Source organism: Portunus trituberculatus, chromosome 27 (assembly GCF_017591435.1).
Source record: "Portunus trituberculatus isolate SZX2019 chromosome 27, ASM1759143v1, whole genome shotgun sequence".
Classification (NCBI taxonomy): domain Eukaryota; kingdom Metazoa; phylum Arthropoda; class Malacostraca; order Decapoda; family Portunidae; genus Portunus; species Portunus trituberculatus.
In genome coordinates this window covers 1,524,924-1,545,949 of record NC_059281.1, presented here as the reverse complement: position 1 = coordinate 1,545,949, position 21,026 = coordinate 1,524,924, and the positions used below count along the sequence as shown (strand labels likewise).

Below are 21,026 nucleotides of genomic sequence, written 5' to 3'. Positions count from 1 at the left end.
GAAATCAGGCTAAAATTGGCTTCAAAATAGATTTTAGAAGGGTAATAACTTATGTTTTGAGATGCGACCTGATAAGTTTATTGATCGATCTCAATCCCATTATAACACACTAGGAAGTTTATTCATGTTTACTATATGTTCTCTTTTGTTATCTGCAATTTCATAATACAGTTAGATGTATTTCTAAGCACATCAGGCTCCTAGTCCCCTCCTGCCAATGATATGTTAGTCCTGAAGAGGCTTTTCTTCCAATGTCCAGCTCTTACTTTTTCTGGTTGTGATGTGTTCTTGAAGTTGTATGTTGTGCAGTGCATAGTTATGGTGTTCTCGTATACATCAGACTCCAAACTGTAGTCAAAGGCAGGATCTGGGCATGAACAAAGAGAGGAAAGAAGATTTTTCAGCCTCCTTTCTGTCAGCATGACAGGTTCATCTTCACTGTCCACATCTTCATTTCCTTTCTCAATATTTTGTAGAAGAGCTTTTCTAATTGTGAGTTATGAGGCCTTTTCTTCTTCATTTCCTTTTCTTTGTTCTGCATGAGATGTGGTGGGCTGTGGTGTGGTGGTGGTGAGGGTGGTCGTGGTGTGTGACGTGAGGATGTGTACTGGAGTATCTGAGGTGTCAGGTTCAACGCGCTGTCTTTTTATTCTTTGAGCTTCCATACTCATATTCCAGGCATCCTTCCTCTGCTTATTCCTTTTAGACACCTGTCCCATGGTTGGCAGTAGGTGAAAAGTAGGATGCAGTAAATAAATTACGTTCTGTTTAGCAAAGTGAAGGGCGGGTAGCGAGAGATGCAGCAACAACCTCTCTCTCTCTGATAGCTTTCCCTTGCTGGTGGCCATGGTTGATGCCATGCATGCACACACACTCACTTCAGTGTTGCCGTATCATGTCCACCAAAAAAAGCTAAGATTTTTGCCTTTTTTTTGTAGTTTTCGAGTAAAAGAAGAACTTATTATGCTGATGTAAAAAAATGCACGTGGTTGAGTACAGGACCTTTAAATGGCATTTAAATGGAAACCAGTGCATGTTTCGCCATAAAACTTCGTGAAATAATAGCTAACATGTATACTTACCACATTTTTTTCCCACAAAAAACATTATTTTTCATATTTTTTTTGGTCTCCATACCGGATGCTAGCCTTAAGCTAAGCACACAAAAAAACTAAATAGACGGGAAGTACAGTGACCATACTACCACAGCATGCAGCTGTCATGCAGTGCTGGCTGTGTCCACATTTCCAGCTTCACCTTGCACAGTATCATTGAAAAATCTGTCGATTATGGAATCACCACAGCCACCCATCGCTCCCCATGAAATTTTCTGTATGAATTTTTTGTGCCAGCTTCCTAGCTGCTGCAAGGCTTTTCAATGCTATAGATATTGATCCCCATCAGTTGCTGCTGCAAATACTTCATAACTGTGACATCTAATGCAGCATCTTTTCCAGTCTTTACATTTTTCCTTGGTGCACCTTTACCACGTGTACTTGATGATGCATCCATACAGTATTTGGCAGAATATTCTACCAGCTTATCTTTTGACTTTTCTAATGTCCAACAGTTTGCTTGGACACACCATACTCCTCACAAACAATCATATCATTAGCTCCTTTCTCTAATTTCTTTAACAATTTTAGCTTTTGAGCCACAGTTAGAGCCACTAGCTTCTGCTTAACCCTTAAAGTATGGGGGGTTGATTTGCTTTCCATCTGTTACATTGGGGAAAAATCACACCTGTCAAAAATGCTAAAAATATTTTTTCCTTATAAAAGCATATTTCTTTGTGTCATTCTAAGTACAACGATGTAGTTTTCAACATGTTATGACCTTTCACACCAAAGTTATTGCATATCAGAAAATTCTCCCCGAACCCATGGCAGAACCCACCGCTAAGAAATATTCCCAAGCTCCGATAACACAGCGCTCTCTCTCTCTCTCTCTCTCTCTCTCTCTCTCTCTCTCTCTCTCTCTCTCTCTCTCTCTCTCTCTCTCTCTCTCTCTCTCTCTCTCTCTCTCTCTCCTTTCAGACATTTGAATTTGATGTAAAAGTAGGAACTTTTGCACTTTCATGTCATGGAAATGCAAACTCAGATATATGAAATGATGTTCAAAACAGGAAAAGAAAAAGTATTATGGATTTCTATAATAATTGGAATGTGGCAACTCTTATTAACAATGGGATTCACAAGACTTGGCCGACAAGCACAGTCTTGTAGAGGCAACCAAGGGTGACACACACTAGCACATTGCTCGAGGGGAGTACATGAGGAGGTTTATGAACGTCGCTGTGAGGGTTGGTCTCTGTCTCCCAGATCATTATCAGAATCACTACTAGAGTCTTCACTTTCTTCTATCTCAATAAAAAAATCACTGTCTTCATTTTCATTACTGTCCTCAATGTCATTACCAAGTAACACTGACATAACATCACTCGTAGTACCGTTTCCTTCCTCCAGGTCACGGGGGTTGCCAGATGTCGCCCTGAAATGGGAAGAAATGACCTATTGTGAGGGAACATATGTCTCAAGGCTCAAGGAGGTGAATGAGAAAAAATGCAAGATACCTCCACTTGCCCCAGGACCAATATTGAGGGGGAGAGATTCATACGTTTAGCGCAGAAAAATCATGATTCCCGGAACGATCCCTGCCTCTCTGGATGCGATGCTGTATACAATCGTCCCGAAACAATCACCGCACGTTAAGGGTTAACACCCTTGGGAGGCTTAATTAAGAATTCTATGGTATTGAAATATTAACAAATGTGTTCACTGGACCAAACAGAACACGGTGTGTACCAGCATCGGTTGGAGCCACTGGACTTGTTTACAACCACCTGCTGCCATCTATCAGGCGTTTCTGGAAGTATGCAAGGTGGGCATTGATTTGATTAATTTGTTGGCTGTCTGGATGCAAATTATTAGATTATTATTTGGACAGTGTCCAGAGAAACCAAACTCTAGATAAACGAGGTCTGGATAAATGAGGGTTGTGTACAGTGATATCTTGAGATACGAGTTTAGTTCGTTCCATGAAGTAGCACGTATCTCAAAAAACTCATATCTCAAAACAGTTTTTTCCATCTTAAAACAGTTGTTCCCATTGAAAGGCATTGAAATGCCATTAATCCTTTCCAGCCTCCCCAAAAAGGGTATTCCAATTTCTTTTACAAGTTTTTACGTAGAAACAGGTATTTACAAATAATAATTATTGTACAGAAACATAATAAGACATAACAAAAGAGAATATAAATAGATAAACTACTCTTATAAAGTATATTTATCTCGGAGGGTGCATTCCAGCGGACATTACCCTACCACATTCCCGCCCTCACTTGCATCTGTTGACCAGTTGGAGTGTACAAATATGGCCACCCACAGAAGACTGGCTGCTCTAATAATCACAGAAGAATTCGTTGACGACCCTGCATTCATTATGCATGGAGTAAATGAAGTTCTAAGTAGGAGAGAGAGAGAGAGAGAGAGGGGGAATAGAGCCTGCACCGCTGCTGCTACAGGTTTGTTTACATTGCTCCCCCCCTCTCAGTGATATGTGTTGATGGAGGAGGTAGGGGGAGATAGGAGAAATTTGTTTATCCTTTTCAGTTACGTACACATGCATAATTTATCAATGCATAAAAATATATGAAATAAAAGCAAAAGTTTATTTTGTGTTCTTACCTCGGAGATGGATGTTTTCAGTAAATGATGGTGAATGGAAGAGGAGGGAGGGAGGGAAGGATGGATGCAGGCGCCATTCACACGTAAACATTTAATGTGAATTGAAGCTACACTTACTCTGAACAAAAAAAAAGTTCAGTAAATAGTGTGAAAATGATAAAAGAACAATCCCAGTGAATGAGATCTGTGGGAAACATGATGATTCTAGCTCTCCTGAGGCTGGACTGATGCGTCAAGCTGCTGACCTGTGACAACATCCCCAAACGTGACTCGTACCTCAATATTTCGCTCATTTCTTAAAACAGAAAATAGACCATATCGTAGCTCATATCTCAAAAAACTTGTATCTCAGGTAGATCGTATCTCAAGGTACCACTCTATATGGAAAAGGAAGCAAGTCAAGGCATGACGTCTTTTAAAATTATTTCATTTATGCCACATTAGTAGCCAATAGAGCAGATATGACCAATGAGAGCATGGTGTTCCGTATTCTGGGCGCTGATTGGCTTAGTGACCACAGCCTCAGTTCCCGGCAATACAACTTTCAGCATCCTTATTGGACTTACCAATACAAAGGCCCAGCTCAGGAGAAATTTTGAATCACTTGTTGCATCTAGATCAAGATCATCCCATGCCATTCATTTCTTACTTTACTCACCCATCCGCATCATATTGCAATCCTTATTTGTGTTGTGTAGTGTTATTTTGGCTTTCTTGTGTCAAATTGTGAGTATTCAAATCCTTATGATGCTGCCCAAATGTCCTATGCCTTCTAAGCCTTTCTGACAGTGACTCCCAATTTCAGGGGAAGAATTTTTCAATTGCAGAAAAGGTGAAACTCCTTGATATACTGAAGGAATATTTAAAAAGTGCTTAAGAGTGTAGAAAATATTTATAATAGTACTTAAGAGTACTGCACTTTAGCAGAACTACTGAACTACCGGAGTCAGTTTGCATTATCCGGGATTTTTCAACTTTCATACTGGACATATGGCTAATGGATATGTATTCTGACTACCAAATTTTGTCTGTTTCATCTGAAATCTGTTATTTTGGTGTCATAGATGTGAGGTTATTCTGTATATATATATATATATATATATATATATATATATATATATATATATATATATATATATATATATATATATATATATATATATATATATATATATATATATATATATATATATATATATATATATATATATATATATATATATATATATATATATATAGTGCCTCAAATAAAACACTAGACATTTGCACACACACATCATTCAAGTTCTTAGCTTCTTTGGACTTTGGTAGAAAGAGACAGTCTTTGAGCACTCTTAAAAGAAACTTCTTTTCACATCATAGGAGGGAAGAGCATGGCATCTGGACTGCGGCAGCGCACTCGATGCCACACTGGCAGCTTCAGTTGGCAGGGTGAAGAGATGCCAGTGGAGGCTGACAGAAAGGACCAAGGCAGCCAGACAGAGGAGCGAGGCATGGAGGTGGTGCGTGAAGTTGATGCTCCTACAGTTGATGACAGCCGCTCTCCCCGTACGTTGGAGGAGTGTGTGGCAGTGATGAAGTCAGAGGTGAGGAACATATTGTGGTTATTTCAGTAAAGCTTATATAGTCATCACAAATGAAGTAGTACCCCTCAAGTGCAAAGAGCATGCAAAATATAATAGTCACAATATTGTGGAATTTTTAATAAGTTAGATAATTTGTATTCTGGTGGTACCTGGCAATTCATTGAGCTTAGATATGACTCACATTACCCATGATACCCCCACCCTCAGTGCTTCCTTGGTAATGAAAGAGGATGGATGCATGTTGAGCTCCAGTTTTACACTTCACCGTGTTTTCCTTACATAATTATTACAAGTCTTCAAATCTTATCATTACATCCAACATAAGTAATAAACCACTCGTGGATGTAATAAAGAGTCATATTCTAGTTGTAAGAGAAGAAAAGTCACTCTCTCTGAAATATCCGGGCAGTTAGGATGTAGTAGGACAACATAAAAAGGCTTCTTGCTGCCGCATGCCATCTACTACCAAATCAAGTTCCTGCTTATAAAAGTCACTGCCTTTAAACCAAGAGAAAAACTTCGAAGAGATAAGCTCAAGGTGGTTGCTTTGAGTGTTTATATTAGAGTTTATGAGGCAGCAAATGATGGTGATAGTTATGACATCCTATGCCTAGATTTTAAAGTGTTTGATAATGTACCACATCAGAGGCTCTTGAGAAAGGTTAGGGCACACGGGATAGAAGGAAAAATGTTAGTCTGGATAAGGTCGTGGTTAGACAATAGGCAACAGAGAGTTGTAATAAACAGCTTTAATTCCAGTTTTAGGATCAATGTTATTTTCTATATATATTGATAAATTATCTTATTTGATGGTTCATAGGACACACCCAGTTTAGGCAGACATTGAAATGAAAAAAAAAAAAAAAAAAAAAAAAAAGATAAATGAGCAAATTTAAGCTCTGAATATGAAGTGAAGGATTTCACCTTACATTTGAAGACTCTCATGTGCATTTATGTTAGTGTTAGATCCCAATATTTTGCATTTAAACACTTTAATATATGCTGGTAGCCTACGTACCAATCCTGGTCTGCGATATAAACTTGTACCTGGCATATGCAAGATAATGTTAAAAGATAGATGCAATTTTAATTGTATGAAAGTGTATCTTACCACAAGGAATGACAGCACTATGAAGAACACAGTGAAGCATGCCTGTGTCAAGATCAAGATCACCAATTACCAATCAAGTGTTTTGTTTTGGTTCATGTGGTGTATGGTCATTTAGGCAAATTCTTCCCGATTTTATTTATTTATTTTTATTTATTTATTTATTTATTTATTTATTTATTATTATTTTTTTTTTTTTACGGTAAGGCCTATAGCGCCTGTAGGCACACTTGAAGAGTGTATGGGAAGCGCTGTTCAGCTTCCGCCCATTAGTGACGCAGGTAATTTTATTTATAGTGGTACCCATATTAGGGCCCATATCACCACCCAAGCTCATCTTGAGTGTAACCACCTAGAACCTGGGTATCATGGTGACATGTAGATAACTTTAAACCACTCGACAAATGGCAAAGTATTTTAAGGCTGTACGTGGTGGGATTCGAACCTACGCGTGGCGTCTGCCTGATCCCACGCTCACCACCTTATCCACTACGCCACCGACACCCGATTGGTGTTATTTTATATGAATCACTGATAAGTTTGACCTATTATACGTTGTTACCTTGAAAGAAAGAGTTGTTTTGTGGTGCAGTACCAATCATCACTTTGTTTACATGTACCAAGATGTCTGGGGTTTGATTTTAGAGCCTAAGTGTGCGTCCACACTGGAAGTGAGAAAGTGGGCGGGAGCAAGCGAGAAACTTTAATACATGACAAGCAGTGGATGTGGCTGCATTGGCAGTGGCCAGAGGATGGCTCATCCACAGGTTGAAAAGCAAGAAAGCGAGAAGAGTCAACAGTTTACTTATCTCGCGCAAGTTCGTCGGGTGGGAATGAGCGATGTCGCAGAGATGTTTCTATATAATCTGTTGTATCTCACCTCAGAAACTAGGTATGACATTTTGGTTGATACCGTTAGAGTCAGAAGTAATTGCACAACTTAGATATGTTCTCAGAATTTTCTTAGGAACAAAGATAAAGAAATTATGATGAGTTGAAGTTAAAACACCACTTTGAAATGCTTATAACACATTTTACTTATTTATACCCGCTGTATTTAGTTGTTATGATAATGCTAGAATAAAACCTTTCATCTTCTAAAGAAAAGTCTCCTTAACACGATGGTGTAAACAGATTTTTCAAGTTTTGCCACATACACGAACGACGAGACTCTTTGCAACAATATTTTCACCTCTATTTTCAAATGCCCTTTTTCATAGGCAATGGCATATGAGGGATGAGGGTTTGTCTTTGCTCCCTTTATGGCAACACAATTGTTGCCTTTGTTATATCTCTCACATGATTATTTTACAAAGTAGTTATCATTATATTTTACCATATTATGATATCAGTTTTCTTTCTTATCATTTATTGATTTGATATGCTCATCATCTAGTTCCCTGAGCAGCATCTATACAAGGCTTTTGTGATAAACTTGTCAATCATGAATGATGACGACCTTGAACTCACTGCCCAGTGCCCAGTAAATCATCTGATGTGAGGGAGGGGCAGGACAGGGAAGGGGATGGGTTGCTATAGCAACCCCTGCCTCAGTCAGTCATATCCAAGCCACAGACGGGGAAGTTGAAGGTGATCCAGACAGTAGACATGGATATTGAACAGCTAATTGGTGAAGTGTTCCGCATTTCCATACATGATAATCATTCTCTCTCTCTCTCTCTCTCTCTCTCTCTCTCTCTCTCTCTCTCTCTCTCTCTCTCTCTCTCTCTCTCTCTCTCTCTGTCAAATCACATGGTTTTGCCAGGTCACTGCTTGACAACTGAGCAAAAATACTGAGTGAATTCCTCTCTCATGGTCTTAGTGATTTTTTAATGATTTTCCCCATGTGGTGGCTGAATGTTCTCTTCAATTTCATTGCCAAAGCTGTTACTCGATAATTGAACTCCTTCCTCCTCCATTATCATGTTATATAAGACAAACAAGAGGCTTTGGTGATAACCACTGCTGTGTCAACATGTTTCAATGGCCCTTTTTTTTTTTTTTTTTTTTTTTTTTTTTTTATACCTTTGTCAGCATCCTAAATTTTGAAGTCCAATTTTTTAAAATCCAAAAGCACACTCGACATCTTCTCGCTTTAGAAAACAGTAATTGATATTCTTTTCTAAATATTTAAGTTTTGTTTGGGTATGGTTGCATTAAAAGGGAAAGAAGGGATAAACTTCATTACCCAGAGGCACATATGGCAAAGTATGAGAAGAATTTGGAAGTTAACTAAAAGAAAGGCAATGGGGGCATGAGATGGTGGTGTTTGCCTAATTGCTGTCTTTATTTAATTTGTGTATCCACACATTCTTGAATCTTGATAAAACTTGAGATTTCATGACTTTTCAAGTAACAAATTTTGGAACATAAGCCCGGCCATGGTGTAAGGTAAAAAATCTGCTAATGAGTGTCCGTCAAGTGTCAAGCATCAACTGACAATAGTGACAACGCGGGTGGAAGCCTGTTGCCATGGTAACTCTTGCCTGAAATTGTTTTTAGTGCCACCACTCAAATTCACTCGCCTTTGCTCGCTCTTGCTCTCACTCTCGCTTGCTTTCTTGCTCCCAGTGCAGACACGCCCTTAGACTTACCACCAACCACTGCCTTAATGCTGAACCTTGGCCTCATAGGATGCAGGCTGGTTTCCTGAGACTTTTATTTTGGAGAAAAGTTGCATCTTATGAGCCTTCAAATAAGATAGTAGTGATATTTGTAAATTTATGGATAACACAAAGATAGGTAGATTGATTATGTCAGATTTGGATGCCATCACTTTGCAGGCAGATTTGGATAGGATGAACAAATGAATCAACAGATGGTATATGCAGTTTAACATTAACAACTGCTAAATAGTACTTAGCATAAGTAAAGAAAATCCACACAATAGGTGCATGATTAACAGCAAGGTCCTGGTAGGTTCAGAATATGAAAAATATTTAGGAGTTATAGATAGCTCTAATTATGGTCTAATAAAACAATGCATAGAGACTAGAAATAAGGCAAATAGGATAACAGGATTAATTTTTAGGAGTGTTAAAAGCAGAAGTTCTGAAGTAAATTAAAGTTATATATGGCACTGGTTAAGTCACTTCTAGATTATGCAGTGTAATTCTGGTTCCCATATTATAGAGAAAATATAGATCTGTTAGAATCAGTGCAAAGGAGAATGTCTGAACGGATACAGGAGATGAGAGATCTTCCGTACAAAATGAGATTGAAGATAATAAATTTGCATTTCTGAGATAGATGTAAGTTAAAAGGAGACCTGATATAAGTATTTAAGTGTTATGGGGTTATGACAAAAGGACATGAGCAAAGTTCTAAGGATCAATAACCAGGATAGAACCAGAAATAATGGGTTTAAAGCTTGAGTAATTTAGGTTTAGGAAAGAAATGGGAAGTAACTGGTCATTTAACAGACTGGTTGATGAATGGAATGGACTCATTAATCATAATGTTAATGCTGAGTCAATAGGAAGATTTAGAAGACGATTAAACAATTTTATGGATGAAGATGATAGATGGAATTAGGCAGCTTTGTTCACACAGGGACTGCCACATGTAGGCCTGACAGCCTCTTGCAGCTTCCTTCATTTTCTTATGTTATTATATTGAAGAAAATCTATCATTTGACAACCAGACAACTGAAGGAAATGTACTCAGAGTGGCTCAAGAATGTGTCAGAGATGATGTGATGGCAGTAGGAAGACCTTTTTTACAGTCATCCTACCACGTTATAATTGCCTGCATATATCAGAGATAGTCACTTCTCTTGCCTTAGGATTAGAATGTGATCTTTTTCTGCATCTGTGAGTGGTTTGAGACCCATGTTGGATATAAGGATAAGGTTTGCAAGGAAGTACCAATAGTGTGGGGCCTGTAAGCACTATGGGAGTAACATGTATGCTACAATTCACCAAGTTACAAAACTCGAGCAAAACTTTCACAGCATTGTATGATTGCTACTTTCTGCAGACTTTGCACCAAAGGGGTCCAACTTAATTTGTATTGACTGTAATTGCTTATAAGTTTACCTCAGCCTACTTTGGTGATTGGTTCCAGAGCTCACGTCTTAGTTCAAGAAACAACTTCACTCAAAAATATCATACTATAAAGTTTTTTTTTTTTTTTTTTTTTTTTTTTTTTTTGCCTATAGTACCTGTAGGCACACTTGAAGAGTGTGTATTAAGCGCCGTTCATCTTCCACCCATTAGTGACTCTGGCAATTTTATTTATAGTACCCATATTAGGGCCCATATCACCACCCAAGTGCATCTTTGGTGTAACCACCTAGAACCAGGGTAGCATTGTGACATTTAGGTAACTTTAAACCACTTGACAAATGGCATAGCTTCAAAGCTGTATGTGGTGGGATTCAAACCTACGCATGGACATCTGCCTGATCCCACACTCATCACCTTATCCAGTATGCCACCACATAGTAGGATCATAATTGTACTCTCCTTTGTTCAGCTGATATGACATTCAGCTGTGGTGGCTTAATTTCAGTCTGCATGTCCTTACTATTTACAGCCATGACAAGAAGGTTAGTCATGGTATTGAGATCTACATTTCATATGTTTCTGTCTTATCTTAAGGGCTTTTTACAAAATGATTGCATGGGAAAGGGACCGAGAAAATGTGTGCATATGTCAAAAATGCACTATTGAATAATATAATCCTGTGTTATAAATAAGATTGGGACTGGAACCCACCAAGACTGACCTCCAAGACTCATACAATATGCAAAATTTCTGACTTCATGCAGACTTGGCAAGAGAAACTTTCATTTGAGAACAAATTATATTTACCAAAAAAATCATTTATTTCCACCAAAAACAAAACAAAAAATAAAATAAATTTAGAAGTGATATTTTAACAACAAAAATAATAATTACATGTTAAAAATATATAAACTAAACATTACATGACAAAGAACCAACGAGACTGTTCAACGCCGTGTTTATGTTTTTGTCCAGCCATGTCATTCCAGCTTCTGTGTGTAATGGTTTCATATTTCACATTTGCTAAGCACTATGATGTTTTTGACCTTTGTAGGTTGGTGATACGTAATAATTGTGATCTTTCTAGGTTTGTGAATATGGCTCCTTCCAGAAATACAAAAGACATAATGGAATAATAACTGCCCCCAAATCAATAATGTGTAATGTCATCAGAACATAAACAGTGCCTACACAAACCAAAAGCTTTTCATAGTCTGGCATAAAGCTTTGATCTTAAAACTGCCCTCCTGCTGTTTCTATCCTTCTCTCTGCAACTTTATCTCAAGTTTCCTTTCTGACCATTGTATTGCAGCTGTGGTAGATGACACTGTTCTCCAAAATCTATTAACAGTGGTGTTCCTCAGGGTTCTGTCCTATCACCCACTCACTATCTTTTATTCAATAATAATATTCTCAACCAAACTTCTTGCCCTATCCACTCCTATACCACCCTACACTTTTCCACATGTTTTTAGAGACAACCAACCCTTCTGGAAGTCAACAGATCACACAGGGACCCCACAGAATGCTAGACTTCTGATCTTTCTAAGATTTCAGATTGGGGCAGAGAAGATTTAGTAGTATTGGATGCCTCAAAAACTCAATTCCTCCATCTATCAACTCGACACAACCTTCCAGACAACTATCTCCTCCTCTTCAATGACACTTAACTGTCTCCCTCTTCCACACTGTTCTTTACTCATAATCTAAACTGGAAACTTCACATCTCATCTCTTGCTAAAACAGCTTCTATGAAGTTAGGCCTCCTGAAGTGTCTCCACCAGTTTTTCTTGCCCCTCCAACTGCTTACTCTGTACAAGGGCCTCATCCACCCCTGTATGGAGTACTCTTCGCATGTTTGGGGGATTCCATTCACACAGTTTTGTTAGATAGGGTGGAATCAAAAGCTTTTTCTTCTCATCATCAACTCCTCTTCTCTGACTGACTGTTTTCAACCTATTTCTCAGTGCCGGAATGTTGCATCTCTTGCTATCTTTTATCACTATTTTCATGCTAACTACTCTACTGATTTTGCTCACTGCATGCCTCCTCTCCTCCTGCAGCCTCACTGCTCAAGGTTTTCTTGTTCCTCTCATCCCTATTCTTTCCAACTCTCTAATGCAAGAGTTAACCAGTACTCTCAATCATTCATATCTTTCACTGGTAAACTCTAGAACTCCCTGCCTGTTTCTGTATTTTCATCTTATTACTTGACTTCTTTTTAGAGGGAGGTTTCAAGACATTTGTCCCTCACTTCTGGATAACTCCTATGAACTTTAAGGGAACTGGCAGCCCAGTGGGCCTTTTTATTTTCCATTTTTGTTGCCCTTGGCCAGTTTCCTTCTGCATAGAAAAAAAGAAAAGATGAATCAGCTAACAGGGAACACTTGTACTAATGACACTCAAAGAAATTAGACAATGTTAAAAGAGACAAGAGTGGTGAGCAAGTTACCCTACATAACATAAATAATGCCTTGCTTAAAGTTATGCATATTTGATATTCAATTAATATGAAATTAAATTAATTGTAAGCTGTTATCTCAACTTGCTTTATCAACAGTTTTGTAATATACTTGTTTTTTGCATTTGGTAATGCACATTTGAGCTGAAGACTTGCCATAGACATGGTTCACAGAACTTAATTCCTGTTTTCCCATATACACTCTACTGTTGTTTTTTCTGGACTAAATGGAGCAGGCAGTGGTCCAGATAATGAAAAAAATTTGTATAACACAAATGAGTCCTTTGTTTGTCATATATGATCACTGGTCTCCTTAGACTTTAGTGAGGAACTGCGAAATTTACACCAAGTTCCAAGGTGCATCTGAGGTGCAGTATGTGTCTTACACGTAATGATCACTTGACGAAAAAATCCACCATAGCAGGAGGAAAGGCTATATCAATAGAGTTTCATGACATTTTTGTGCTCTCTGGTCCTGCACGGCCTCAGAAGATAGTACACCTAACCACCTCCACCCTCCATGCTGGAGATAAAATTTGATTGTTGAATCATTTTCATTCATCCTTATATAGTGATCCCTAAATCTCACAGGACTCTGTGACCTCATTTTTTCCTCTCTCCTCGTGTCTCCTTAAAGCTTCATTTCTTCTATGAATAATGTCCAAGAGTCTAGAATAGGATCATAAGAAGAGTGCTTCTGCAATGCACAGGTGACATCTGGCAATTTTCTCTGGGTGGTGGTTTTGGTGTTGCCGCACACTATTGGTTGGTGGCTCTTGCCACACAGATATCTGGGTAACTAAGTCACAGAAAGCAGGAGGTGAAAAAGGGATGTAAACCTGCCCTGGAATGAGCCCTTCGTCTATTTTGGTTTCCCTGACCAACTAGACCAAAATAAACTTAATCTAAGTTATCTTAACAGTAATAGTCAAGCACACTAAAATGAAACCTTCATAGACAAAGTACAGTGAGTATACTACCACAACATATAGCTGTGTCATGTGATGCTGGGTATGTCTGCCTCACCAGCTTCACCCTGCACAGAAGCATTAAAAAGTCTGTGTCGATTGCAGAATTGCCACAGCCACCCATTGTTTCCTGTGAAATTCTTTATATCAATTTTTGCATTAGCTTCCTAGCTGCTGCAAGGATTTCAATGCCACAGACACTGATCCCCACTGATCACTGCTGCACATACCATTTCATAATGGCAGCATCAAATTCAGCTTCTTTTCCACTATTTACATTTTTTTCTTGGTGTACCATTATCACTTTTACTTGATGATGTATCCACACAGTTTTTGGTAGAATATTCTATGGGCTTATCTTTTGATGTACTGATTTCTATCACTGTTCTGCCTCACCATACTCCTCACAGACTTGCAACTCTGGCTCCTTTCTCTAATTTTCTTATTAATTCCAGCTTTTTAAGTCACAGCTAGGGCCATTCACATATGCTAAACACCCTTGAGAGAAATAATTAAGAGATCTAAGATACTGAAAAAATGCACAAACTTATTCACTAATACTGGACAATAACACTCACTAGTGTCAGCCAGACCTCTGCGGCACTGCTATCTATTGGCCATTTCTGGAAGTGTGCGAGGCATGCATTGTTTGAATTCATTTATTGGCTGTCCAGACTCAAATTATAAAATTATCATCTGGACACTGTCCAGATAAACTGAATTCCAGATAAACGAAGTACAGATAAACAAGGGTCAACCCGACTGTGATATTTTTCATCACATGAGAACTCATTATGCAAACAATTCAAGTGAAACCTAAATGCTTGTATCATTAGGATATTCATGTATTAAAATTATTTTCACCTACAAATTTCTTTACGTATTACTAAATAGGAATACACATTTACTTAATACAAAAATCCTCTCCCATTTATGCTTCCCAAGGCTGGAGCCAAGTCGCTGAGTGACAGTGAGGTGGTCCTGCTGGTGGAAAAGAAGCAGCTCCCTGGATACCAACTGGAGAAGGTGTTGGAGGACCCCCTGCGTGCAGTGGGAGTGCGACGCCGTGTGGTGGCTCCTCACACAGCCAACCTCACTGCCCTGGATGCTTTGCCCTACTGCCACTATGACTACTCCAAGGTGAGCACCCACATGACACACAGCTGATTAATGCCTAGTCCAGGGGTTCCCAAGTTTTTCTTAGCATGATCCAATTCACCACATTTAATTGTTCAGGGAGAACCATATATAATGATATATGAAATATATATATATATATATATATATATATATATATATATATATATATATATATATATATATATATATATATATATATTTGTTATGAAGTATTTCCATCTTCCTACGACTTAACTTCTTTTAAGAGGGAGGTTTCAAGATATTTATTCCTGACTTTTGGGTAATTCTTGATAACTATAAAAGAACTGGCAATCCAGTGGGCCTTTTTTTTTTTTTCTGCCCTTGGGTAGTCTCCCCACTTGCATAAAAAAAGAAAGAGACCAGTGAGAGAAAGAAAAAGGAGTATCATAGTTGCATATGTGCCACCAAAAACTAATTCATGGAAGCTTGATGGACATAGAGAAATACAAATGTAAGTAAGTTTAGGCCTGGACAGTATGTTAAGGAAGGACAGAAGAGTGCTACTTGTGAGAGATTTCAATTGTAAGCATGTAAATTGGGAAGAAATGGATGCAAACAGTCATTCTGGATGTTGGAGGAAAGAAGTCTGTCAATGGTAAACACATTGGACCAATGAGTGAAGGGTCTAGAGGAGAAGAACCGTCTATGCTGGATTGGATTTTCACAAAAAAAAAAAAAAAAGAGCCTTTTCCAAACATCAAATATCATAGCCCAATGGAAAAAAAGTGATCATGTGATCCTAGAAATTGATTTAGAGGATCAAGAAATTTTGAAATGCAATGAGGGACACAACCAAGAGACAGAACCATACCAAGTCAAATTTTGGAATCTTAAAAAACTACTTTGGTGGTATTGATTGGAGGGAAATTATTTAAGGCAAGACAATTCAAAATTCAAGGGGAGTATGACATATTCCTAGACAAGTGTAATGAGGAAGTTAAGAGATATGTCCCTGAATACAGAGTAAAAGAGAGCAAACACACATGGTATAATGCTGTGTGCACAAGCTAAAATGTTTAAGGATGCAGCTTGAAAAAAATTAAGGAAGCAATGGAATGAAATAAATGAGAAGCAGTACAAAGAGACACGAAAGGAATACATTAGGATAAGAAGGGAGAAGGAGAAAAATTTTGAAAAGAATTTACACAAACAGAGAGACCATCACTTCACTGAGTTAATTAAGGGAACTAGGATATATGAAACACTAGAAGAAATGAGTGAACTTATGAATGAGAGCTTTAAATCAGTATTTAATGAAGAAGAGGAGTTCATAGAGCCAAACAGCCAAGCGACACAGGAAGGATTAAGAGACATCATGGTAGAAAAACAGGAAATGAGAGAATTGCTAGAAGAGGTGGACGTAAGGCAATGGGGTCAGACAGAATGTCAGGATGGATACTGAGAGAATATAGAGATGTAGGGACGTAATCAATAGCTCTCTAATGGAAGAGAAGATACCAAAGGAGTGGAAGAGAGCAAATATAGTGTCAATATACAAAGGAGGAAAAAAGACAGAGCCCTTAAATTATATAGACCAGTGTCACTAACTTGTGTTCAGAAAAGGAAGATCATGCTTAGCAAATTTACTAAGCTTGTATACAAGAGTAATAGATGAAATACAAGGGAGAAATAGATGGGTTGACACAGTGTATCTAGATATTAAGAAGGCTTTCAACAGAGTACCACAGAGAAGACTCCTATGGAAAATAGAACACATGGAAAGAATAAAGGGAAATATGTTGAATTGGATGACAGACTACTTAACAGATAGGGAAATGAGGGCAATGATAAGAGACACCCCATCAAGCTGGAGTACAGTTACCAGTGGCATACCACAGGGTTCGGTGCTGGCACCATTTACATTCCAAGTACAGGTTGAACCTCCTTGATCCGGTATTCTTTCATCCGGCAACACCTGTAATCCGGCAAAATTTTTGTTTGCCGGAATTTTTGATTTGGCCGGAGTAATTTGCATTCTAGGTCAAATTTGGATCAGTACCACGCTGGTGCTCATTGCAAGCACCACCCCCCCAGGTGCATAAAAAAAATTTTCTGTAATATTTGCCCCTAAACATGGCTTCCAAGTGACCAGGAAGTGATAGTGTTGTGTGTGAACCAAAAAAAAAAGTGCAAACATATGACAATATCAGTGCAACAAAAGTGGACCTATTGAAGAAGCTAGATAAAGGTGTTTCAGTGCAGAGCCTATGCCAACAGTACAACATTGACTCATCAACCGTCTATGATATAAAAAAAACAGAAGAATCAACTTCTCAAGATTTACAGTGAGTGTGAGAGCAAGAAGAACTTGGAGGTTCATAGAACACTTCAGGAGGGTAAAGGCAGTGATTTAGACAGCGCTCTCATACAGTGGTTTAAGCTTCGGCGCGCTGGTAACGTCCCTGTATCTGGCGAGATGATAATGGCGCAGGCAAAAATTTTCCATGCTGAACTTAATTTACAACGTGTTTTTCTATATACTTCTGCATGTATATTTTCATGTACAACTATTATATATCAAACCAATGTTACAGCTACACTTGTATAAAGCAGGGTGAGTATATAGAAGGTGTTTTGGGGATCACCTATAGTTCGGAATTTTCCATGATCCGGCAAGTCTAAGGTTCGGTGGTTGCCAGATTTGGGAGGTTCAACCTGTACACTCGATCCTCAAACAACGGACAAATGCACGATCATGTTCGTAGATTGCAAAAGTTCGTTCTTTGCAAGAGTTCAACATAAAAACTGTATAAAATGTACGTCAAATTTTCTAATTTTCGTATTAGTTCAAGCTTAGCAGCCACTGAAAGAGCCTTTCAATTACGCTTCACTGGTTTACTAGGTTTAGGAGGCATTTTGGATAGGTTAAGCACTCGTGGGAAGGGTACAAATGCATAAAAAAGCCGTGGTAAGCACTGGACAATGTTCGCTGTTGGTTGAAAATGCACGGACTGAAGATTAAACATGGTGGCCAACAGCTGATGACGCGACCAACCTGCCACCTACTGGACAATAATTTGCCGGGAACGAACAATCGCGAGCATTTTAATATTCGTCCGTAGATTAAACTGGACTACAGATTTTGTCTGTAGTTTCCGAAAATTGTTTCGAGGGTCGAGTGTATATATTAATAATAAACAAAAGGGTTTGAGTAGCAACATAAATTTGTTTGCAGATGATGCAAAACTTTTAAGAATAATAAGGAACACTGGGGACTGTATGGAATCGCAGAAAGATATTGACAAGATAAGGGAATGGAACCAAAATTGGAAATAAGAATTTAATACCAGGAAATGCCATGTAATGGAAATGGGTAAAAGTAATAGAAAACCTACATGGGTATACAAAATGAGAGAAGAGATTATAATGAAAAAGGAGTAAAAAGAAATACTTGGGAGTGATTATGCAAGACACCTTGACTCCAGAAAGACATAAATGGGCTATTTGCTTCAATATGCAAGACATTAACTAACATCAGGGTGGCATTCAATTACATGGATAAGAGTATGATGAAAAAGATCATAACCACTATGATAAGATCTAGACTGGAATATTCAGCAGTGGTGTGGTCACCATACAGGCAGAAAGACAGCAAGAAACTAGATAAAATCCAAAGGACTGCTACAAAGATGGTCCCGGAAATAAAGGATCTTCCTTATAAAGAAAGACTGAAGGAAATGGATTTACCAACCCTGAAGGATAGACAGGAAGGGGGAACCTAATAACAATGTATAAATTATTGAACTGTATGGAAAAGATAGATAGACAATACCTGGTAACACTGACAGAGGATGGTGATAGACGAATAAGAGGACATTCCAAGATAATGAAAAGTCTGTGCCTGAGGAACATTAAGAAGTTCAGTATTCCACATAGGACAGTGGACACCTGAAATGGGTAAGTGGTGAGATTGTAAGAGCAGAAAGTGTGCATAAATTTAAGGAAAAGTTAGATGAATGTAGGTATGGAGACAGGTCATTATGAGCCCCGCTCAAACACTGTAACATACAACTAGATAAATACACACACTGTATAGTGTAGTGGTTAGCACATTCAGCTCACAGCCGGAAAAGCCTGGGTTCAAGTCCGAGGAGTGGTGAGGCAAGGGCAAGCCTCTTAATGTGTAGCCCCTGTTCACCTAGCAGGAAGTAGGTACAGGATGTAATTTGAGGGTTTGTGGCCTCACTTTCCTAGAGTGTGGAGTGTGGTGTGGTCTCAGTCTTACCCAGAGATCAGTCTGTGAGCTTTGAGCTAGCTCTGTAATGCCCCTGGTGCAGCAATACAAATGGATAAGCTTCTTAATGTTGCTCATGTTCACCAACCTGCAAATCAGGATGGGATGCAACCTGAAGGGTTGTGTGGTCTCAGTCCTGCTCAAAAATCAGTGCAAGTTTGGGGTTCTTTCCATAGGAGAACAATTGGTTGGGGGACCAGTGGATAACTGTAGATGAAGGTGAATGACATCATTCCATTTATATTTAATGTCTCTACTCTTCCTGCTGCTCTCAGTCCCAGAGCCTTGCCATTGTATGCCTTTATTCACTTCTATGGTTCTCAGGACATTATTAATGCACATCCTTATTTTTTCCCTCTCTTCTCTGCTTTTCTTAACACAATACACCAGAATACTACTCCTAAGCTCTCTCCCACTTCTTTTTTTTTTTTTTTTTTTGCATTTCTGTATACAGTAAAAGTCCATTAATCAGATGGGCAAAGGATCATGAGTGTGTCGGACTATCTGTTTTGTCAGATTATTAGGATGTATCCCTGAAAATGCTGCCACACCAAGACCTCCATATCATTTTGGACAAGTTTTGGTTTCAAACATCCATCAATTTTTGTATGTTGTTAATGTTTTTCCGGTAAAACTTGTAATGAATTTATCGATATTCTGCATCATTTTCTTTGCTAATGGATAGTTTACAAATTATGACTCTCTTCAACTTTTGCTTACCTCTTACCCACCCCCCCCCAGTAATCTTGGGAACCTGTGGGAAATCAGGGTTTTAGGGTGAGGGAGCATTGAGTCGAGTAACATGTGCTGGAGAAGAGGTTGGAAATCAACAAAATCACACCAAAAGTCTCTGAAAACACATAAGTTACACCTTTGACGGTGGTGGTGGTGGTGGTAACAGCTGAGGTAGCGGCACCTGCCATCGGCATTGTTGTAAAGTGTTACCAAAATTTGCTATTCAGATTTGTTTTGTGTTGTAGGCCTTTTTCATTTTTTTGTGTTAGATTAAGTTCAGGTTGAAATAGGTTATAGGTCACTACATGTCTCATTAGAAAAACATAAGTCACCTGAGACAGTCTTTGGTTGGGTGAAATTAACATTTGACCAAAACTTCTTACACACAGATATTACACCAGCATGCACACATCTAAACATAACCACAGGTCCAAACCTCTTACAAACATTCCTTAAAAGAATTCAAACTTTTTGTAAATAAAATAGACAACAAAGCTCCCAACAAATCAACAAACACTCTTCTCTCGAGAGATAATCACCCACACCAATACATCCTACCACTCACAGTAAACAGCAATATGATTCCTCACACACACATGCACCTAAAATCCTGGGCACAGCATATAGTACTTCCATGTCATTCAAACAACAAGTTTATTTATAGAAAATGTCTATTACTATGGAGTTTGTAGTAGTCGAAAGCAGCATCTATGCTTCTCTGGCAGTTAGGGTGCATCTGGCACCTGGTTTCAATTTGCACAGAGACTTAATTTTGGCCATAGATTAACTTTTTTACCCCACCTTAAATAATTAGGACTGTTGGAAATTTTTTTATGCACAAGAGGAAACTGGCCAAAGGCAACAAACAATAAAAAAAAAAAAGGCCCACTGGATTGCCATTTCCCTTAAAGAAAATAAAAGTTATCCAAAAGACAGGGACATTTGTCTTGAAACACAAGAGTATCAGTGTTTGAACTAACAGATTTTTACTGTATATAGCCAAACATTTCTGAAACATTCCTGTGTCTCTTGTACTACTGCTGCAACTGTCCTTTCTTTCACAGCACTATTGCCTCTCTC

The 21,026-nt window shown here is 38.4% G+C and overlaps 1 protein-coding gene across 1 annotated transcript in view; it reads left to right on the top strand.

The window, feature by feature from the left end:
* Positions 1–21,026, top strand: part of LOC123509823 (3-hydroxy-3-methylglutaryl-coenzyme A reductase-like) — a 217,752-nt gene that overhangs the window by 148,234 nt on the left and 48,492 nt on the right. The window contains exons 10-11 of the mRNA XM_045264392.1: positions 5,049–5,272; positions 14,762–14,956. Coding sequence (XP_045120327.1) covers positions 5,049–5,272; positions 14,762–14,956 — 419 coding nt within the window. The remainder of the gene's footprint in view (positions 1–5,048; positions 5,273–14,761; positions 14,957–21,026) is intronic.